The sequence below is a fragment of the Xiphophorus hellerii genome, chromosome 17, assembly GCF_003331165.1.
Source record: "Xiphophorus hellerii strain 12219 chromosome 17, Xiphophorus_hellerii-4.1, whole genome shotgun sequence".
NCBI lineage: Eukaryota > Metazoa > Chordata > Actinopteri > Cyprinodontiformes > Poeciliidae > Xiphophorus > Xiphophorus hellerii.
Genome location: NC_045688.1, coordinates 8,670,465 through 8,689,125, shown reverse-complemented (window position 1 = coordinate 8,689,125; position 18,661 = coordinate 8,670,465). Strand labels below are relative to the sequence as shown.

Here is an 18,661-nt window from a genome sequence, read left to right as displayed (position 1 = left end):
GCCCCCTATCAGTGTGGCATAGCACAAGAGGCGCATTTATGGCGGCTTAGAAAAACAAAATACGTCACAAACATTTAGTAAATATATCAAATAGACTGTGGAATGTCGGCATGTTTTATCTTTTATTATAACTCATCACTAAAAGCTTTCAAATCTGAGTTTTTGAGAATTTTTTTATTTCCTATCTGACTAAAACTCCTTAAAATTTTTCCAAAAAGGAAAAAAAATTCCCGTTAACACCTAAAAGACAAACCATGACATTTTTATTTGTTTTTAAAATACATATGAAACAATTACAATAAATAAGATCTCCAATGTTTTACAAAAGTTATCACAAACTGTACACATCATGACATTGGCAGCAGTTATTTCTTGCTTAATACAGATTGAACCGAATAGTTAAACAATTACAGCTCAAAGCTCTAGTCTCCTACATACAGAACGAGTTGATAAGTTAAGAGTTGGCTTCGCTGGGTTTCCCAGCTCCACTTATTTGTTCACGACTATTACAGGACATGTAGAAATGTCACTTGAATACAAGTCTGAGACTTTTAAAGTGTCACCAAAGGATAGAAATACATTTTGATGTCTTTGTTTTTCCATAAATTCACAACAACTTGCCAGGTTTCACTTCTTGGTATTTACAAACAGAGCTGCTGTCGAGAACAACCCTGCTTCCAAAACGCATTTAGGATCTGTGTGGGATGTAATTAGAAGCAGAATACTGTCTTAACACAAAAAGGGATTTTCTTTTTGTAATTTTGAAAATTGAAGTTTTGTTTAATCTACGGAGTCCCCTAACGGACCTGGAGAATTTTGTTTTCTTTCTCTCGCAATTACGTACTGATCAGTTCATAATTAAATACTGAAAGTTTTTCTTACGGTGGACACCGTACTTTCTGCTATAATATAAGGTTTTCTTAAGGTTTTCCATGTATGTTAATAGATCATTTGTGAGATATCTGTAGTTTTATATCTTTCTCTTTAGGGTAGAAATACATCACAAACTTATGACCAAAATGCAAAACCAAAACAGGCATTCTATCTCTTTCCATCCCTGCTAAAATATAAGCAGAAACTTTTTAAATTGACATTTGTCACTGCGTACAAAGTAGACCAGGGGGTATTTGCTTATTGAGAGGAAACTTAAATGAAAATAAAAGGCTAAAAAGTGTTAAATGTCTTTCTGCTTTTGGTTCTGTTCAATATTTGCAGTTTTGGCATCAAATCAACTTAATCAAACTCATTGTTTTATGCATTTTACTTAAATAATTCGACAGCATTTGCAATCAGGCAGTATTTTTGCAATATGCATACAGTTATATAGTGATGATAAATATATATTTTCTAGTTTTCTAGCATAGAAACCATGATAATTCATCAAAGAACTGCAGTGGATCCCTATTGGTGATTCATTATCTGCAGAATTACTTATTTAGTGATTTTTCTAACGAGTATAAGTCCAAATTTTGTTGTGATGCAACTATAATAATTTAATGTTGACATCATCTGAACATCACAGCATTCTGCTTTTTATTTACACAGTCCCAACTTTTTATGAAACAGAGCTGTGTCCACAGGATTCTGTGCATTGATATCTACACAACTGTAAACACAAAATTTAAAATTTTTAGAGTTAAACATTGCACTCTTTTCTCTTCAGTAGGTGCTTTTTTTATTTAAAGTGGCGACAGACATGCTACAAGTAAAAATAGGACTTTTTTCATACTGAGGATAAAGCAGAAGGAAAGCATCATATACTGCATGTGCAATAAGATAACAGTGCATAGCCTTTCTCTAATTGCTAGGCTGAATATTTTATTACTAACATGAAGATTTCAGAAATGAATTTGATATTCGGTATATGAATTCATAGTGTTTCCCTGAATTTATGACAATGAAGAATATTTAATTAAAAAGGTTTTTGTTCAGTCTCCCAAGTAACGTTTAATTCAATATTTGAGATAATCTGTTAATGTGGTATTGATTTATGTACAGTTGCAGATAAAAGTTTACGCCTTCTTACCACTCTAATAATTTTTAGATGTTTGATGATTTCTTTGAACCGTCTTTTTGTGACCATACAACAAACTGGGAAATATCCGTCCTAAGAATTGCTATTTTGTTGAAACTTGTAGCAGAGTTTTTAAAACAGAGCAGCAATTCCCTCAAATCCCATCATAGTCCCATAATTGATTGCAATAGGACAACATTTTATATTTTGAAGACACATCCTTGATGCAGTGGATGAGTTTGCAGCTGCTGTTTAAAGCTGTAATGTCAAAATGGACACTTTTATTTATCAAATTAATTACGAACTAAGGCAATTTTAGAGTAAAAGGGGGTCCAACCTGGCGGGTGGAAAATGTATCCACTCCTTCCAGCTTTATAATCATCCAGTTTGGAAAAAAAACAATTCAAATAGGTCAGTAAAAGCCCTAGACTAATGGAAACTTCTAACCAACTGAAGCTAAATCAATGGAGTCCTCAGCTTTACTATAAAGGAAGTACAAAGATTAAGTTTTATTTGTGTTACCTAAATACTTTTGTGTCAGTAAAAAAATAAATACTCAGCTTTTTTACTAGATTTTGCGGTTCAGTTTGGCTTTAAGAAACTAACAGCACAAAATAATTTCAGACAAACTTGTATTTCATTGATCTCTGTTGCTCTGGTAATTTGTTTGCTACTCGTTTCTGCAGCAGCTGTTTCTCTAAATGTGACGGATGAATTTTCTGAATTTTACTCAGCCCTTGCAGATGTTTAGCTACCTGCAGAAATTGGATGGTGACTTGTTTATTCACTAAATGTTTCCATGGCTCTGAGTGGCGTAGCCCTTTAACTTTGTGCCATTTCAAATTAAAATAGCAAAGGCTAAAAGAGCTTAAATACTGAAAGGGATTAAATAGTTGCACATGAACTATCATGGACTCCTTGAAGAGAGGCTTGTTATTAATATTATTATTATTGATGTTATCTCTATAAATGGATGGTAAAAACTCTCCATAAACTGTCTGAATGCCTGTGAGTGTTGTGCATAGCCGTCTCCATGGTTCAATAAAAGACGTTGGATTCAATTCCCAGAACAAATGATCAGTTTTCCATCCCTGTTCCCTGCAGAACAGTAAATATCTCTGGTTTCCCACAGCAGCGATGCTCTGACTCTACCTGGAATCGTCAGGGAGTCTGCAGAGGTTTGGGCGAAGGACACGAACCTTGACTCTCAAAGCTTGCAGCTCTTCCCTTCCACTGCAAGGCAAAATATAACAGAGCAAAGTTACTGAGGCATTGGGTTTGATTTTGGGAACTTATCTGGTATTTCTGTAGCTTTGAGGACGCACTGTGATCATAGGCAAATAAAGCCTCAGCCAAATAATATTAATATTGGAAAAATACCTGAAGATTTTTGTGTAGATTAAGTACCCAAAACAACTTTAAATGACCTTCAGAAAGCCTGTCAATTATCTTTTAACAACACCGTTAAAACTTACTTGCAAAGCAAAATAGACGACACTATTTCTGTTGTCCACTGATGATTTAGAAAAATGTAAAGTATTAAACTAAGAAAATACCCAATTTTCCCTTGTACAAGCCACTTCAACTCATGAATAAAAAAACCAATGTCCTAAAACTGTTAACCAATCTCTGTTTAAATAGCTTAAATAATAAAGTATCCACAAAGGGGAAACACTTTATGCAATAAATATGTGATTCAATGTTGCATAGATTCAAAACCATAATGAATGAATGTCATAACTTATTCAGGTATAATTTACTTCACATTTTGTATAAATTAGCTTTTGGTTGCATTATGATATACTTGAAAATTAGAGTTTACCAAGAAAGTTCTTTGTATTTTTCAGAAAAGTTTCTTGTAAGTTTTTGGATAGGTTCTTGTAAATTTAAGTAAAATTATTTCCAAGATTTTACTTTCAGCTCCACAGCAACTGCTCTTAAGTATCTTAAATAATTTTAGAAAGTAGTAGCAAGAATAAGGTGCATGTTTTGTAAATTATATAAAAGTGTCTAATAAGTCCTGAGAAAATATCCTCTATATTTTCAAAATAAACTTGAAAGTTTAGAAAAAGTGGCCTCTGAAGTCAGGGAACATTCCCATAATTTACGTGGAAGTAATGGATAATTTCTGATGAAGTTAATGAAAACGTACAGAGACATTTATTAAGATTTGCAATGATATTGTGCAGCCCTGAAGGACAGTGTTATCTCCTTTAAAGAATCCAGTAAACGGCATAAAGATAATCATTAAGATCTGTAAAAACATGTATATTTTCAGCAGTTACTTTTGAGCTGAGGGAAAAGGTTTTAGATGTGAGTTTAGGAAAAGTGACCCGTAGGTTCAGAACTAACCTCTGAGTTTAGAAAAGCATTGCTTTATTATTTAATGCTTCCAGCTACAAACAACTTAAAATAAAAGCACAACTTGAATCAAACCAAAAACTTAAGAACACAAATTGTAAAATGTTGATCCTGTTGCGACTTTCTGAAACATCTCTTAGGATCAAAAAACAATTTGTTTGGTCAGTTAAATAATGTTTGGTGTTTTTTTTTTGCCTTTGATCACAGTTTTTTTTAAAAACTAAAGTGTAAAACAGTTTTGCTACTGAAAATATGCAATCACCTGTATTTTCCTATTCATCAGGTGGAGAGTAGGTGTGACAAAAGAAGAACAAGAAATTAATTACACTAACGTCAGTGAAGCAGCTCTTTTATAGAAGAAAACTTTTTGTTTTCATTTGGTTAAAGATGCAAAAGTAAAATGAGAAAAACTTTAAAGAAATCTTGTTTTCAGCATCTGCATCTTTTGCTTACAGGTAATTTTTTTTGTTTTTGTGAGGGTTTACACCAAAAACGACATTATTTTTCAGAGTAGCTTTAAATGTCTCCATGCATCAACAAGCAGCTGCTGATTACTCACCAGCTGTGCTTTTGGTATTTCAAACTTCCATTAAAATAATAAAAAAGCTGGCAGTAAATTTTAGCATTAAATGTTCGGTTGTTCTTCAATTAATGTTTTGGTCTGAAAAGACAAAATTAATCAATTTTTAACAATTTTAATTTTAAATCCGTTCAACTCAAAGAGTTTGAGAAAATTCTGGTAAATGTTGCATTCAAGAACCTTTGTGAATCTCTGTATGTCGGAGCTCCTTTCACTCAGGAATTAAAAAAAGCTGAATTAAAAGAGGGGATGTTTGTGTACCTCTCCCAGAGCGTGCCAGTGTGTGATGGGCTTTCGTGGGTAAGCCAACATTTCGTTCCAGTGATCCCGTCCAAGGCCCACAGCATCTGGGCCGGCTCGGCACACACCAATCACCTCATTGTGTCCAACCCTGTTATGATTACATTAACATGCACCTCAATTCATAAAGCAATGATTTTCCTAGGCCTAAAAGGAAAAATAAATAGTTTAGAAATTCTTTTGGCAAAGAGCAGTTGTGATTTTTAAAATTTAAAACTGAATATGGACGTAAGTAGAGCTGAACTAGTCATATGGTCAGAGAGCAGAATAGGTGAATTTGCTCTGTTGGTGATCAACAGGTTAAATACATCAACATTTTAATTTTATATCCTATTATAAGATATAAAAGTTTACACATTGAATGCCACTAAAATCCTTTTTTGTTTGCTCATATGTGACCCATATCTATATTTTTCATGGCAAGTTGAACGGCTCATTTCACACTTCAAGAAAATCAGATATGTGCCACTTCCATGTGTGGTGGGTATGTATCCAAGCATCAGCAGCCAGAAAGGCCATGTCGCATTTTATCCGATTTTTGCGTCGTTAATGTGAGACATCAAATCAAATCAAATTTTATTAGAATAGCACACTTCAGCAGCAAGGCATTTCCAAGTGCTTTAAATCTTAAAAACACAAAAATACAAAGTCAAAGTTGATTCGACAACAGCGGATCTTTAATGTATTGTGGTGCTAAGCTGTGCAGTGATTTATAGACTCTCAGCAGTATTTTAAAATCTATTCTCTGAGCTACAGTGAGCCAGTGTAGGGATTTTAGAACTGAGATAAAGAGCTCCATTTTCCTGGGTTTAGTCAGAACGCCAGCAGCAGCGTTTTGGATCAGCTGCAGCTGACATGCGTCATAATTGTCTGTCATTACAATCCTACCACTAATTGTTCTGACTACACATTCAAACAGACTTCTCTACAAAAACTACAGTCAATGCTCCACAAAACCCACTGATATTTAGTTTTGGTCTCTTTTCTTCTTGACTTCCTTGATCTTGTGACAGTACTGCAACAACTTTAAAACTGATCTACAAATGGCGGCATCTATTATTCCTTCACTAAACGGTGCACAGTTATGTGCCGTTTACGTTCCTCTTCTGCACATGCAGGAAGAAGTCTGATTTAATTAGTAATATCAATAAAAATGCAAAGAAAACCCATAAATAATAAATTTAAGACCTCATAATGCATCCCTGGAGCTGCTTTTGTTGATTAGTCTATTTTCTCCTTAAATATGCTACATTCATCCTGATCACTTTAAGTGAAACTGGTTGATTTCCTTATACAATCAGAAGTTTTGGTAACCTAAAAATGGCTCGAGTTATAGTGAGTCTTCAACTTACCGATCGTAATCCATCACCATGATGGAGAGACTGACTTGCTCCACGTTCTCTGGGGGAATGTCGAAGATGATGGCCTCGTTGTAAACAGGATTGAGTGTGCTTTTCTTGGTTGTCGTTTTCCTCTTCTTCAGTCTCCGTCCGTTACACACCAGGTAAACCTTCACATATGGATCTGCCTTAGACAAATGTAGTGTTTTTAATGTGCTGAATTTGACTGGAGCAAGAAAAACCAAAAAGGGAACAGCTAAGAAAATATATTCTCTCTCAGGAAGTTGAAACAATAATTTTATCTCTTGTCTCCTCCACTTTTTCCGCAATAGGCTGTTGCGTTTCAGTTAACTCGAGCCTCGGTTTGCTTTGATGTGAGCTTTATCTGCTTTCGGGTTACCTGAAGAGCCTGTGATGTCCATGGCTTTGAGGTTTCTGCATTTGATGACTGTTAGGGTCATTCTCCCCGCTGTGGGCAGGTAGCACAGCGAGTACATGATCTCGCCCAAGTCGATACTCTCCTGGAGCGACGGAAAGGAGAGAACATAAAGAATTTAGCCTGCTTTGAATGAGCAGACCTCATTCTGTGAATTAAGAAGCCGGTAATTTTTAAAGCAATGCAGAACCTTTAGCTGCATTCACACCCGAAGTGACCCAATTCCGATTTTTATTTTTGCTTCAATGCGACCTGTATCTGACATTTTCATGACAGTCTGAACAACCCAGGTCGGATTTTGTTTTAATCCGACCCGGGCTAATTGGATATCTAATAAATATCCAATCTTTTCAAAAGTGACCAGAATCTGAACAGCCAGGTTGCGTTCATTGATCGTCATTGATCCTCGACAAACATCACTATTAAGCGTCATGATACACGCAAGCGGGAAGGAAAGCGACAACCATGGCGGACCATAATGAGGATTAAGTTGTTGATGTGCTGGTTCTGGTCGGACAACAACTTAAAAATCATAAGAGAAGCTCCATCGTTAGCATCCATGTTTACTTCTGCAAACACTGAGCACTTTTTTTTCTTATGGCGGTTGGCAAAACACCGAGCACACGCTTCATCTGCGACGTTATTGCGCCCTCTACTGTGCATGCAGGGCACTTTCAGGTCTTTTGCAGTTCACACTGGAGATCACATACAAGTCGCATATATTTGGAAGTGCCAAAAAAAAATCTGATTTGACAAAAATCGGAATTGTGTCACTTCAGGCTGCAGTGTGAACGTAGCCTATGATAACTGTTACTTCATTTCTTTGGGTTAAATTAATTTTGCCTTTTGCAGACACATTCCAGGGTTTCCCCCAGTGTGTTATAAGCCTGGCGGGCTACCAGGCTTTACTTGCACCCACACCAGGCTGAGCATTGTTTATTCATTTAAGTCTTTTTAAAAATGATAGCATTTTTAAGACTTTTTAGTTGGTGTTCAGGTATTAATCTTCCAAACTTTCAATAACACATAATTATCAAGTGATATTTTCAAATTTCCTGTCAACTTTAAACATTTTTTAACTCAAAAACACGACGGACCGCTGGATGAATGACTGCCCTGGCACTGGGCTTAGAAAGTTTTCTGGGGGAAATTTTGCATTCATAGCCATCAGACCAGGAATTATTGTGAAGTTAAACAACCAAGTTTACCTTTTTGTCCAGCAATGAGGTTTTAAAATATTTTTCGGTCAATATCTTCATTATAACTAATCTTGTGCAGTTGCACCTTGACAGTGTGACATGTTGACTACTAAATTATATCATCATTTGGATGCTGATACTTAAAATTTGTGTTTCAACAAACAAAAGAAGTACTCTTTAAGAAGGCAAATACTTTCCCACAGCATTCGAAATTATAATAAAACCATAAAACCAAGCTGGGATTTCTAGTCCCATTACAAGCCTCTATCAATTTCAGAGTTTACAACTTTCTCTGTTCCCAGACAACAAGACAGTCTACAGCTTGAAACAACATTCTGCAGAAGAGTTAAACCCCTGATACAATCTAGTTTTGTTTTTTATTGTTAGTATTGAGTATAAAAAAGGTGAAATAAGAAATCTGGGGAATGGCTGCTTCAGCCTCAATGTTTGGCTCGGGGTTTAGATAAGAAAAAGTGTCTAAAGCAGTTGGGTAACGGTTTTCTTATCAGAAGCTATGAGATGCCAAAGCATCTGCCAGGTCATAGCAGTTTTCTCACATTATGTCTGAGAAACATTTATAACATGCAATCTGAATCCTATTTTGTCTGAAACAAGGTAAACCAAGTGTTATAACAAAACAAGAGAAGCAGCATTCGAAGAAAACGTTTCATTTTTGTAAATTGAGGAATTTTAAGAATATAGGTCTATTTTGACGCTAATTGGTTGAAATGTTGAATTTAGTGTATATTTTCTGTATGTAACAACGCTTCTTGGCAATAAATTGTGTACATTGGAAAGCCTTTTTGTTTTCCTTCAGAAGTAATAAAACATTTCTAAGTAAAAGGTGAATTAGAAATGCAGGTTACACCTGACAAAAACTTACTTGATCTTAACGTGATATCAAGATGAGATTCTTTACCATATCGCCTCTTTTTGAGAATTCTTGCAGGATATTGTAAGAAAATTGCAACAATATCTCAAGGTCAAAGGTTAGATCTTGGATTCAAGAGTAGAGAGTTATGATCTTTACCACATTTTAGGATAATCTTGGGCCTAATTTTCATGCCAGAGTGACCAACAAAATCAGTTGGACTTGCAAATTTTCCACATACTCAACAATGCATTTACCTTACATTGAATTTAATCTCCATTCAAATGGAAATAAACAAGCGTTCCACAAGCTCATACACTTTTAAAGAAGGTATTGCAAACATCTTAAACTTAGTGTTTGTTTTTAAAGTACGAGAAGCTTTCCTCTGGTGTTTTATCACTCAGGATAGAGACACAAACCAGTTTTAGCAGCCAAGTAGTAATCAGGATCACTTCTGTGCCAACATTTTCTGTAACTTCAGGGAGCAAACGGCAGAAATCTTCATAAAAATGTAGCAGCAAACACCATAAAAGGTTTTTATAGCTGTTTACTTCTTCAGAAAGTCTCTGAACTGTTTGTTCATTAGGTTCATTCTGTGTGAAACTAAATCTTAGGTTCTCAGTTGCTTCAAAATTAGTGTGCATTATAAACACAAACCCAGCGTTTATCGTAGGAAATGTTTTCATTATTAAAGAAGGGCAAAGTGGGATAAATGTTGGTGTTAAAGAGATAATTACTTTGTCTATCAGGAGTAGTTTATAGCTGTGAAGTCTGCTTAAGCAGCCAGAATTTTCAGTTTATTTTGTTGCTATAAATCTACTGTATCTGCTGCTGGATATTTTTACTCGCTGGTTATATTTATGTGTGCAGAATACCCAGCAGTTTCTAGAAAATGTGTGTGGGTGTCTGGCTGATTAAATGCATTTCCCAAAGCGTTTGAATTATGTAATGCGTTCCACCTGCTTCTTATGTCAAGCACTGCTGAGGATTTCAGGCTCTCAAAAGTCAATTGGTGCGATGTTTACTGACGAGAGCTTTCTAAAAACGGCATAAATGCCCTATTAACTGAATGTTTATCCTCAATGGCTGCGGTGATACTCGTAGTAGCAGTAATCAGAGGATTTGGTGAGACCTTATTTTAAGCTGCTACTCACTGTGGTTGCTGCGTGGATATCCTTCCATACTACTGCCTCCCTCGACAGATCAGACAGTTCAAAAAGGTTGTCCACCACGACCTCGCCGATCATGTCGTGGCTTGTGAAACGGTCAAAGTCGTAGACGCTGAAGTGCAGCTTGCGGTTGCAAAGCTCGTCGTACGCCACGGGGAAACGGAAGGTCTCATCGAACGTGGGGTTCAGAGTCTTGCGGTGAACTCGCGTCTGGAACTTCTTCTTCCTCTCTGGCAGCAGGTAGATCTTCACATACGGGTCGGAGGTGCCTGTGAAGTCTTTGGCCGGCAGGTCCAAGGCCTTGAGGATCCTCACCACTAAGGCCTGCTCCTCGTAGTCGTAAAGCAGCGAGAAACTGAGCTTCCCGCAGATTTCCACATGACCTTTGGCCTCATCCTCAGAGTCCACAGACTTCTGCTTGTACAGTTCTGGTTTTATTCTTCCGATGCTCAGTGTAGACGACTGGCGGAGAGGCACTTTGTCCATGCTGAAGTCTACGCTGCTGACATTCATTTGGCGAGGGAGGTGGCGGCGGAATGAATTATGCCTGTGGAAACAGAGAACATTTTAACATTTGATATGACAGCTCATGTTTTTTTGAAGCAGTTATGAGTGATTAGTATCTCACCTGCAGACACCAACAGAGGATTTCTAATGGTGTTTTTCAAGGGAACATCTATTCAAACTTAATATTTGTCTTTAAACCTAAAAAACCTTGGGATTTCACGTGTAATTAGGAGCACTGAACATCTCCTGCTTTTGATCAAGAAATTACAGTAATGAAATTTCATCCCTTAATGGTCATTTTATTGCTTAATTTGAAAAAAACCCCAACAGAATAAGTTAAACAACATTGAGATGTCAAGGAAAAGCAATATATCCAGTCGCTGTGAACTGAACTACAAATGCATCGATCCGACATTAATATCTGTATCAGTGCCGATATTTAGAAAAATTCTACATCTGGTATCGGTGATAATGTGCCTGATCCATAACGGCAGATCTATTCAGTCCAATTCTATGCTTTGAGTGCTTTATTTATTATTTTACATTATATTTAGAATGCCTGATTGTTTTTTTTCTGAACCACTTTGAAAGAATGTGTGTTGCAGTGCATTTTTACATGTTTGACCAAGGTAGTCATTGTCAGTTTCAGTTTCTTTATTATTTATTTTACTTTGGCTGTTATACTCTGAACAAATTAAAGTTGTTTTTCCAAGGTTGCTCAATGAGCTGTTGGTGTATTTAAATGAGCTGTACTGGTGCAGAGTTATCAAATAAGTTACCAAGCAAATTTTTAATTCAGTCTATGTTTTAAAAAACAAAAGTTTTAAGTTAATTCTTCACTGTTTTCTGCATCGGGTCAGTATCAATCGACACCAGTAGAAGTGAAAAACGTGAACTGCACACAACTGATGCCTGTGCAAACATTATTCAGAAGTGGTTTTGGTTCATTTCACCTACATAAGATGTTTTTAAAATGCAGGAATAAATGGCAAGAAAGAAAAGAACACAAGAGCAGCTTTGGTGGTCCTCTATTAAACTTTATTGCTCGGGTCATGTCTTATGTTTTGAGATCTTTTTAGCGTTTTAGCAACAACAATGTGTTCAATCACGTTCATGATTGAACAAGGAAGCCAATTATACCTTCAGGTAAAGAAATAGTGGATTGGATGGCTTTTTTCCTCCTTAAATCATCATTTAAATAAAGTACTTTCATGCAGTTTGAAGCAAAAAGACTTTCACTGAAAACAGTGTTTGTTCAAATTGTTGGAAAAAATATCGATTCAATTTTAAGAAGCAAACTTGATTTTTATAGATTTTTTATTTTTTTTTGCTGTTGTACGGAAAAAAACAATTGCATCCTATGCATTCACATTAGAGCCATTTACCAATTACCTTCCTTGTTCAGATTTTGGTGAGACATCAGACAAAACTCTGAGCCTCCAATCTTGTCACCTAGCAACAGGCCCTTCTGCTTTCCGACAGTAAGACAATCACAGCAGTGGCACAAATTATACTGCATGGGAAGCACAGCGGAAGATTAAATGCAACACTAAAGCATAGTAAACGACACAGGGAGGCTGTGCAGGTTATATGAGGCTAAAGAGAAAATTATCACCATACATTTTACTTACTTTGCACCTAAATATTTGTCACAATTCTTTTGACCTTTGGTTGCAATTGCACTTCAGCATAAAACTCTTAAAACTGCCACTTTTGTGGATAGTTAACAAATTACCAATCTGCAGCTGTAGAAACCAGTCTGTGCTCCCAATGTGCAAATAAAGACAATACTCTGAGACATCTTTTATTGGCCTTTAGAAAGTATAGAGGGAAAACTCTGCTTATCCTGTCAAGGTCATGGAAACAATTTTGTGCAAATAACCATTGGAAGCATCGTGCTAGAGTGGTTGGTGTGTTTCCATTGCGATCTCAGAGAAGTCAGACTACCAGATTAGCAGGATCGTGCGGTGAATAAAATCTATCGTTGCAAAAGTAATTTCAAAGTGTTGAACTAGGACTTAAACGGATCCAAGATTAGCTGAACATGTTGGCCTAAATATGTTGTAATTTTCCTATTAGCTAAAAAATTGCTGTTTGTGATATGCTAAAACTCATTATTACTTCAAAAAGTAATAAGTTATATTAATATAACTTGTATATATATATAAAGTTATATTTTTCACCCATGGAGGTCGCCATTTTTTCACTGATGGGTTGATGAACTGGAATCTACAGAGTAAACACAGGAAGCCTAACTTTACCTGAGTTATTGTTTATATTTGACTGGGTTATTTTTAGATAATGCCACACTGTGTCACTGTTGGCGGTAATTAAAAAAACAAACAAAAAGAAAACTGTGAGGTGAATCTGGATTGCTTTCCACACGAAAGATTGGTGCACCTCCAGTTGAAACATGAAAATAAAAAATAAAACACATTCCCCCATCTAAAAATACATCTCAGTGTGATCTGTTTACTCATTTAACATCTCTCAACGTATTTAATCGATACTAGATTCAAACCATGTTTCATTAAAATCTGACTTGCTGGAAGCCAAACCTCAGTTAAAACATGAGCGGCTGCTATTTTTTCCAACAAATCAATAGCTCCTAATAAACAACGAAAGGAAAAAAAAAAAGCAAAACGTCAAGACTGTTTTCATGCTCTCTTTGGTGTCATAACATCCCCAAGCTGAGTGATCGGGGGCATTTCTTAGAGAGTGGCATGGCTGTCAGAAAAGTGGGAGGAAGGCCTGTGAAAGTGGGCGTCGTAATCTCCGGCTCGGCCTCTCCGCTTGACCGGTGGCTGTGTGATTCATGAAGACCTTGGCAGCAAAATAATTGAATTAATGAGCTTAATGACAAGCAAAAGCAAGTGTCGATAGCGGCTCCCTGTGAGAAGCCGATCACAGCTGGCCGCTGCGTGTCACCAGGAACCTGCCCTTCCACCATGACAGCTCCGGCCCTGCAGCTCTGCTAATTATGGACGTTCTAGTTTAAACACAGAGCTGGGGAACAAAGAAAGCGAGAGCTGATTGTTTAATGACTGGGGTTTCTTCCCGACGTTGCCATAGCAGCTCAACTCTCACGCACAAGTGATTATAGGGTTCGGACTGGATGTTAGATTTGCTATAGAGCATCACTTTCTCTGTATTGTTTGAGTTTGCTAAGCCTGCCCAAGGTCACCAGGCAGTCAGCGATGACTTGCACGACGCGTGGCAAACTACCTCGAGGACTCTGTCATGAATCGCGCTCGGCACCGATGGAGCAGTTTTTAATACGTCTTGGGGAGGATGATGCAAACCAAAGCAGACAGAGGCTGGTATGAGATTCTTACAAAAACAGATAACAGGACCTCCTTTCTTCTAAATTACACCTACAATTAGTCATGCTAACACAACAAACAAACCTGCAGAAATTTACAACATAAATCAATAACAATTTAAAATGTAAAAAGGGGTTTCTCCAAATTAATACAGCTTCCTGGCAAGCATGTTTTTTACTTAGCAAAACAAACATAATTCATGACCAGACAACCAACTTCTAGCAGCTTTTCTGAGAAATAGTAGACAAAGATTTCATGTTTTCTAGTATTCTTGGGTTTGAGTGCTGCATTGAGCTTTTTTCTAATTTCACCAGAGATTTTCAATACAGAACAAGTCAGGCAGCTCATGAAACTAAACCTTGGTTGGCTTTGACGTATGCAGTTGTCTTCCTGTTTCAAGGATTTTCAAGAATTTAAGTTTTGAGACAGTAGAAGTTTAGTTCAGTTTTAGTTTTGACTGAACTGTTGTGTATTTTGTTTATTGCTAACACTTGAAGAATTTGGGATTTCTTCACAACATCTACTTTGAATTATAACTGCATGGCATATTATTGATATTCAAACTGTGATATGCTTTTATTTTGTTTAACTTTTGTACTGAAGACGTGATTCTTCCAAATTTCAACTCTAAAACTAAGCTTGTAATTTTTTAACATGTATTTGACCTGGTAACATTGATCTATATCTATATCTATATCTAAGGTATACTGGGGAAAACAACTGTTGCATGTAATTGAAAGCTGCCACATTTTTACCAGAGTGAACTGTTTCCAAGAAGGGGTGCATCGATTTATCGGTGCCGTGTGAAGCCGATCTTGTCCACCGATGTTATCAACCTCAGAAAAAGTCTAAAAATCAACCTCTGTGATTTTCTTTTCTCCTGTGACAAATTGGCCGACCAGGTCATGTCTGCACATTTACAGTTAACAAAAGTCACCCCACTGTTGCCAATTCAGCAACTTTCTTGATATATCGAGAAACATTTCAGACAAAAAAAATGGTATCGGCCAAAATCAGAGTCAGTAAGTTAGGTTTTTTAAAAGATCGGTAATCTGCGATCGGCCAGAAAACTGAAATTGGTGCACCCCTATTTCTATGTTTTATAAAGCATAAGTTCTGCTTTCCTGATTTGTTGCAGAACATTACTAAACAAAGAGCATGCAAGATGAAATGTGTGGCAGAAAATTAAAATGCCTAAACTTACTATCCACATTTGCACCATGGTGGTGACAGCTACAATAAGAATCCTCACAGCATGGACCTAAATTCAACTGAGAATCTTAACAATTGATATTCAGATTTTCTCAATCCAACTTGATGGAGTTGTTCACATTTGGTAAAAAGGATTAAAAACAACTTTGAGCATCTAGATGCACAAATTTCATGACAACAAGCCACTAAAGACTTGTAGCTTCAACTGCACTGAAATATGAAGGAAATATCATGATGATCTGTTGTACAAAAAATCCAGAAAGTCACTTAAAGTTTGTAGTTACAATCTAGAATAATGTGAAAAAATTATTTTCCAAGGTGCTGTATATATGAGAAAACTTGCTTCCTTTTAGTTTAGTCACAGCAGCAGGTGGGGGAGGGGCAGTGCTGCATTATTAAAACTTCACTCTTGCCCTTTCATTGACGTTTCATTAAATTAATTTTAAACCACAGGAGTGATATGGTAGAAAATTGAGTAGTTTTCCAACCTTGGCGCATATGTGAGTAACATGGTGGTGTTTGGAGGATGCAGGGCTGCGTTTGGTACCTGGAGGAGGACGTTGGCTCAGTCGTCTGCCTCTGGATCTTCGTCGGCTGTTTGCTGATCTTCTCCCTCAGGGCTGTTTGCACCTCTGCAGGGATGTCTGGCGACGTCTGACTGATCTTCATGGCTCCTTCAAGGTACTTCACGTTGCTCCGTCCGTTCACTTTCACCTCCGGCGGGTGTTTCTTCTCCACCTCCGCCACTTTGCACTCGATGACCGGAGTGGAACTGGGAGGAGGCGCCTCGGGGAAACCCACGTGGAGGCCATTTTCGGCGTGGGCCGACAGAGTCTTGCTCCTCCAAATGGGCCAGCACAGCTTCCAAAAGACAAAGAGAGAGACTACCAGCAAGGCGAGGCCACAGAAACCCACGACCACAGCAAGGAGACTGATAGAGATGTCTGCATTTATTAAACCACAGAAGAAGACGGGTGACACAGGACAGATATGACAGACAAACGTGCGAGGGAGAAAGAGAAAACAGGAGAGAAAGATGTAAGAAACAGCTGGCAGCATCTGCATCTGTTTGATAAACAGCTTTGAGTGTCTAAAGTGTCACAATGTCAAAAATACTCACAATAAATCTGAAAATTTAATCTGATGGCTAGCTTTTAGAGAAATTAGAAGATTAAATAAAAAAACATAAAGATTCATTGCATGGAAACAGTGATTATATTTTTACCTAATTGTTGATTTTGCAGATCACAATACCAGCTTTGAATCTTAAATGTCAAAATATTCTGGTATTATCATATTACAAAGAGCACATTTTGTCCAACAGATCATCAAGAACATCCTCCATAAGGAGGGTACACTGAAAAAAATAACTCTTTGGATGAACATAAAAAGATCATGGAAAGGATTTCCACCTGATTACTTTGCTTTATTTCAGCACCATGTAATTCTGTTACTCCTATTTTAAGCAAATGTGTTGGTCAACTTAATTTATTATGGTTATTCCAATTTAAAGCAAAAAACGATTGTCTCGCGTGGTGTGTGATTTCCCGTGACTTCCCATGATCTCGCGTGAACTCGCGTGATATCCCGTGATCTCGCTCGTCATCTTCAGCACAAGATCAGTCTGACTATAATGAATCATGTTATCTCAACATGATTACATTTCATAAACGTTAAGTTGTTGAATTTCTTGTTTATCTAACATGATTATATCACGTTTTTGTTTGAAACATGAAATTATTTAGTTAAAAGTACATATTATTTTGTTAATGTGAAAACCCGCTAAGTTCATTTTTTTCAGTGTATGCCACAAATTGAAAGTGCTGCTTTCAAGCACATTCGTAGAAATTTAGTGGAAGGAAAAATGTAGTTACAACAGGAACACCAACAGTATTGAGAATATTGTGAAGCCAAACCAAAGAATTTAGCATATATGTATCCACTTAAAGAATTACTGATTTTTTTTTATTGATCTTTAATCACTTTAAGTGTTGAGTTACTTTCCAAAACAGTTTGGAAAGCTGGCTTTTAAATAATACTTTAGTTTTTAACATAAGCAAGCTGTTCGTTGGAAGAGGAAGTTGTTTTACAAAAATATTCTTGTAATTATGTGCATTTATGGTCTGTAATAGGCATTGAATCAACTGACCCAACTTATATATCTCATTCTGATCTGCTTTATAGATGTTCACTTGTGCATCAGAACAAAGTCTCAGTAAATGCTGAATTTTTTTGGACAGTTTGAAGCATTTCTATTAATTTTCTATAAGACAGCAAATCAAATGCCATCATAATTGATCTATATAAGGTATATAATTATTCAAATATTTTCACTTTTGAGGAATATTCTCATCTACTGAGTTGTGTACTGTTGACTCCATTCCCTAATAAGCTGCAGCTCCAGACCATAAAATACCTAAATACAGAAAAAACGTTATATAGTTTAATGTTATTAGAGCTCTAAATTAATATTTTGTCTTTCTATTTACATGAAATATTTAAACTAGTGGCACTTTCTGACCTCCACATTTTTCTCTCCATCCACACTTCATATCCCAAAATAATAATATGAAAGACTGACAAGGGAAATAAAGGAAAGAGAACGAGAGGAATATTGCAGCTGTTTCTGATGCACCTGTTGCAAACTATTCAGTGTGGCGTAACAGGTAGGCGCAGTTCCAGAACATGATGAACTAAAGACAAAGTGCTTTTCTTTCTGCTGAGCTCTCTTTCTTTACGCCAAAATGGCAAAAAATATATGAAAGGAAAAAACTTCGTTTTGATTTTTTTTTTTACAATTTACCTGCGTGTCCTTTACCTTGTATGCTGCTCTCCAAGGGAAAAATGTCCGCGCATTTCTCTCGGTCCACGTGTCCCGCAAGGCAAAGTTCGGTAACGATCTGCAGAGCCCTCTGGCACAGGGTGATGCTGTCATCCGCTCGGACACTCATGTCTCTCCTGTTAAGCCATTGCACTCCAGAGGAGCCGGGAGGGCGGCGGTTCATTTGGGCACCTTTCTACGCGCCGCAGACAGCAGGGAGGCGCGCTGCGTCCTGATCCATAACCAGCGGGTGCAGAGGAGCGACTGTCCGCGTCGCGTTCCCGCGATTAGAGTAGCAGTCAGCGGGGTGACGGGAGTCCAACCCATCCGCTGCACCCAATAGCAGTGCGCCTCGGTTTGGTTGTGAATCCCGTTGGCTGCTGGTTGTAACGAGATTACTTTTTCTGGTAATGACTGGAGTTCTCCCTATGAGCGACAGACGACCTGTGCGTGTCCCCGTCTGCCGTCCAACACATGCTGGATTATAAACTCCAGTCTGCAGCCTGTTTATCTCTGGATGGACACCAG

General features: G+C 37.2%; 1 protein-coding gene across 3 annotated transcripts; it reads right to left on the bottom strand.

The window, feature by feature from the left end:
* Positions 1–245: 245 nt before the first annotated feature.
* On the bottom strand, positions 246–18,520 carry syt10 (synaptotagmin X). 3 transcript variants are annotated; one of them, XM_032590048.1, is made up of 8 exons: positions 18,116–18,520; positions 15,860–16,256; positions 10,256–10,817; positions 6,996–7,116; positions 6,608–6,779; positions 5,217–5,346; positions 4,638–4,647; positions 246–3,247 (listed from the first exon to the last, which is right to left on the bottom strand). In XM_032590048.1, exons 1-8 carry the CDS (start codon positions 18,315–18,317, stop codon positions 3,222–3,224), a joined length of 1,620 nt encoding a protein of 539 aa, XP_032445939.1. In that variant the 5' UTR covers positions 18,318–18,520; the 3' UTR covers positions 246–3,221. The 3 variants fall into 3 exon arrangements, with proteins under 3 accessions (XP_032445939.1, XP_032445937.1, XP_032445938.1); XM_032590046.1 differs by lacking the exon at positions 4,638–4,647 and having other exon boundaries at positions 18,116–18,519; XM_032590047.1 differs by lacking the exon at positions 4,638–4,647 and having other exon boundaries at positions 18,131–18,518.
* Positions 18,521–18,661: the final 141 nt, after the last annotated feature.

Bases quoted from the DNA above. Each gene is read 5' to 3' on its own strand.
- syt10 (XM_032590046.1), bottom strand. From the start codon at position 18,317: ATGAACCGCCGCCCTCCCGGCTCCTCTGGAGTGCAATGGCTTAACAGG. The intron at 5,347-6,607 runs GTAAGTTGAAGA...TAATCATAACAG, and splicing joins ATGGTGATGGATTACGATCG to GGTTGGACACAATGAGGTGA. The intron at 3,248-5,216 runs GTACACAAACAT...TTTGCCTTGCAG, and splicing joins ACTGGCACGCTCTGGGAGAG to TGGAAGGGAAGAGCTGCAAG.